The following is a 655-nucleotide window of genomic DNA, read 5'->3' on the forward strand; positions in this document are numbered from 1 at the left end:
GTACAAACATCACCCTTTTGACCTGTGACAGCAGAAATGAGCCCCCTGGCACCGACTCTGACGTCCTGGACAGGAACAGCTTGGGCAACAAAAAATCCAAGGATATTAGGGCAGAGTAGGAATGGATCTGTGTCGTTACAATTACAGCAGACATGGCATTGTCCATGCTGGAAGTGCAGGGAGCTGTGAGGGAATCTGACCCTGCAGGGCACCTGGAGCAAAAACAGCAACATAAACCACTGGGATTGCAACCGAATTTCTAAACTACAACAAACCAAAGTCACTTACACCTTTCTCCAAGGGGTCGAACCAAAACTCATCACTGATTCGTGCCATGGCATGTATTGCACTCCCAAACACTGGCAGGGAAAGAAAACAGAGCAATAAGCACTGTGAATGAAAATAACAGTTACGCTGCTTTTTCTCCAGAGCAATTTAAGGGGAAACATGACGAATTTCCTACACAGAAAACTGATGACACGATGGAAAACATTCATTTTTTTCTTTGCAATTAGCTCAAAGCCCTTGACGGCTTGGAAAGCTGCCTCAGGTCAGAGTCCCCACGGCTGGAAGAGACTCCTCAGGGCATCAATTCCAACCGCCCAACGTGCCCGGGCCGGACAGCACCGGGCTCAGGCAGCTGTGGCGGCGGAGC

General features: G+C 49.3%; 1 protein-coding gene across 1 annotated transcript in view; it reads right to left on the reverse strand.

Moving 5' to 3' along the window:
- Positions 1–390, reverse strand: part of RAD9B (RAD9 homolog B (S. pombe)) — a gene marked incomplete at its 5' end in the record, with an annotated part of 5,062 nt that extends 4,672 nt beyond the window's left edge. Inside the window, one exon of the mRNA XM_009078597.1 lies at positions 289–390. Within this exon, the coding sequence (XP_009076845.1) occupies positions 289–390 (102 nt within the window). The remainder of the gene's footprint in view (positions 1–288) is intronic.
- Between the last annotated feature and the right edge of the window lie 265 nt (positions 391–655).

The sequence above is a fragment of the Acanthisitta chloris genome, unplaced genomic scaffold (assembly GCF_000695815.1).
Source record: "Acanthisitta chloris isolate BGI_N310 unplaced genomic scaffold, ASM69581v1 scaffold34687, whole genome shotgun sequence".
NCBI lineage: Eukaryota > Metazoa > Chordata > Aves > Passeriformes > Acanthisittidae > Acanthisitta > Acanthisitta chloris.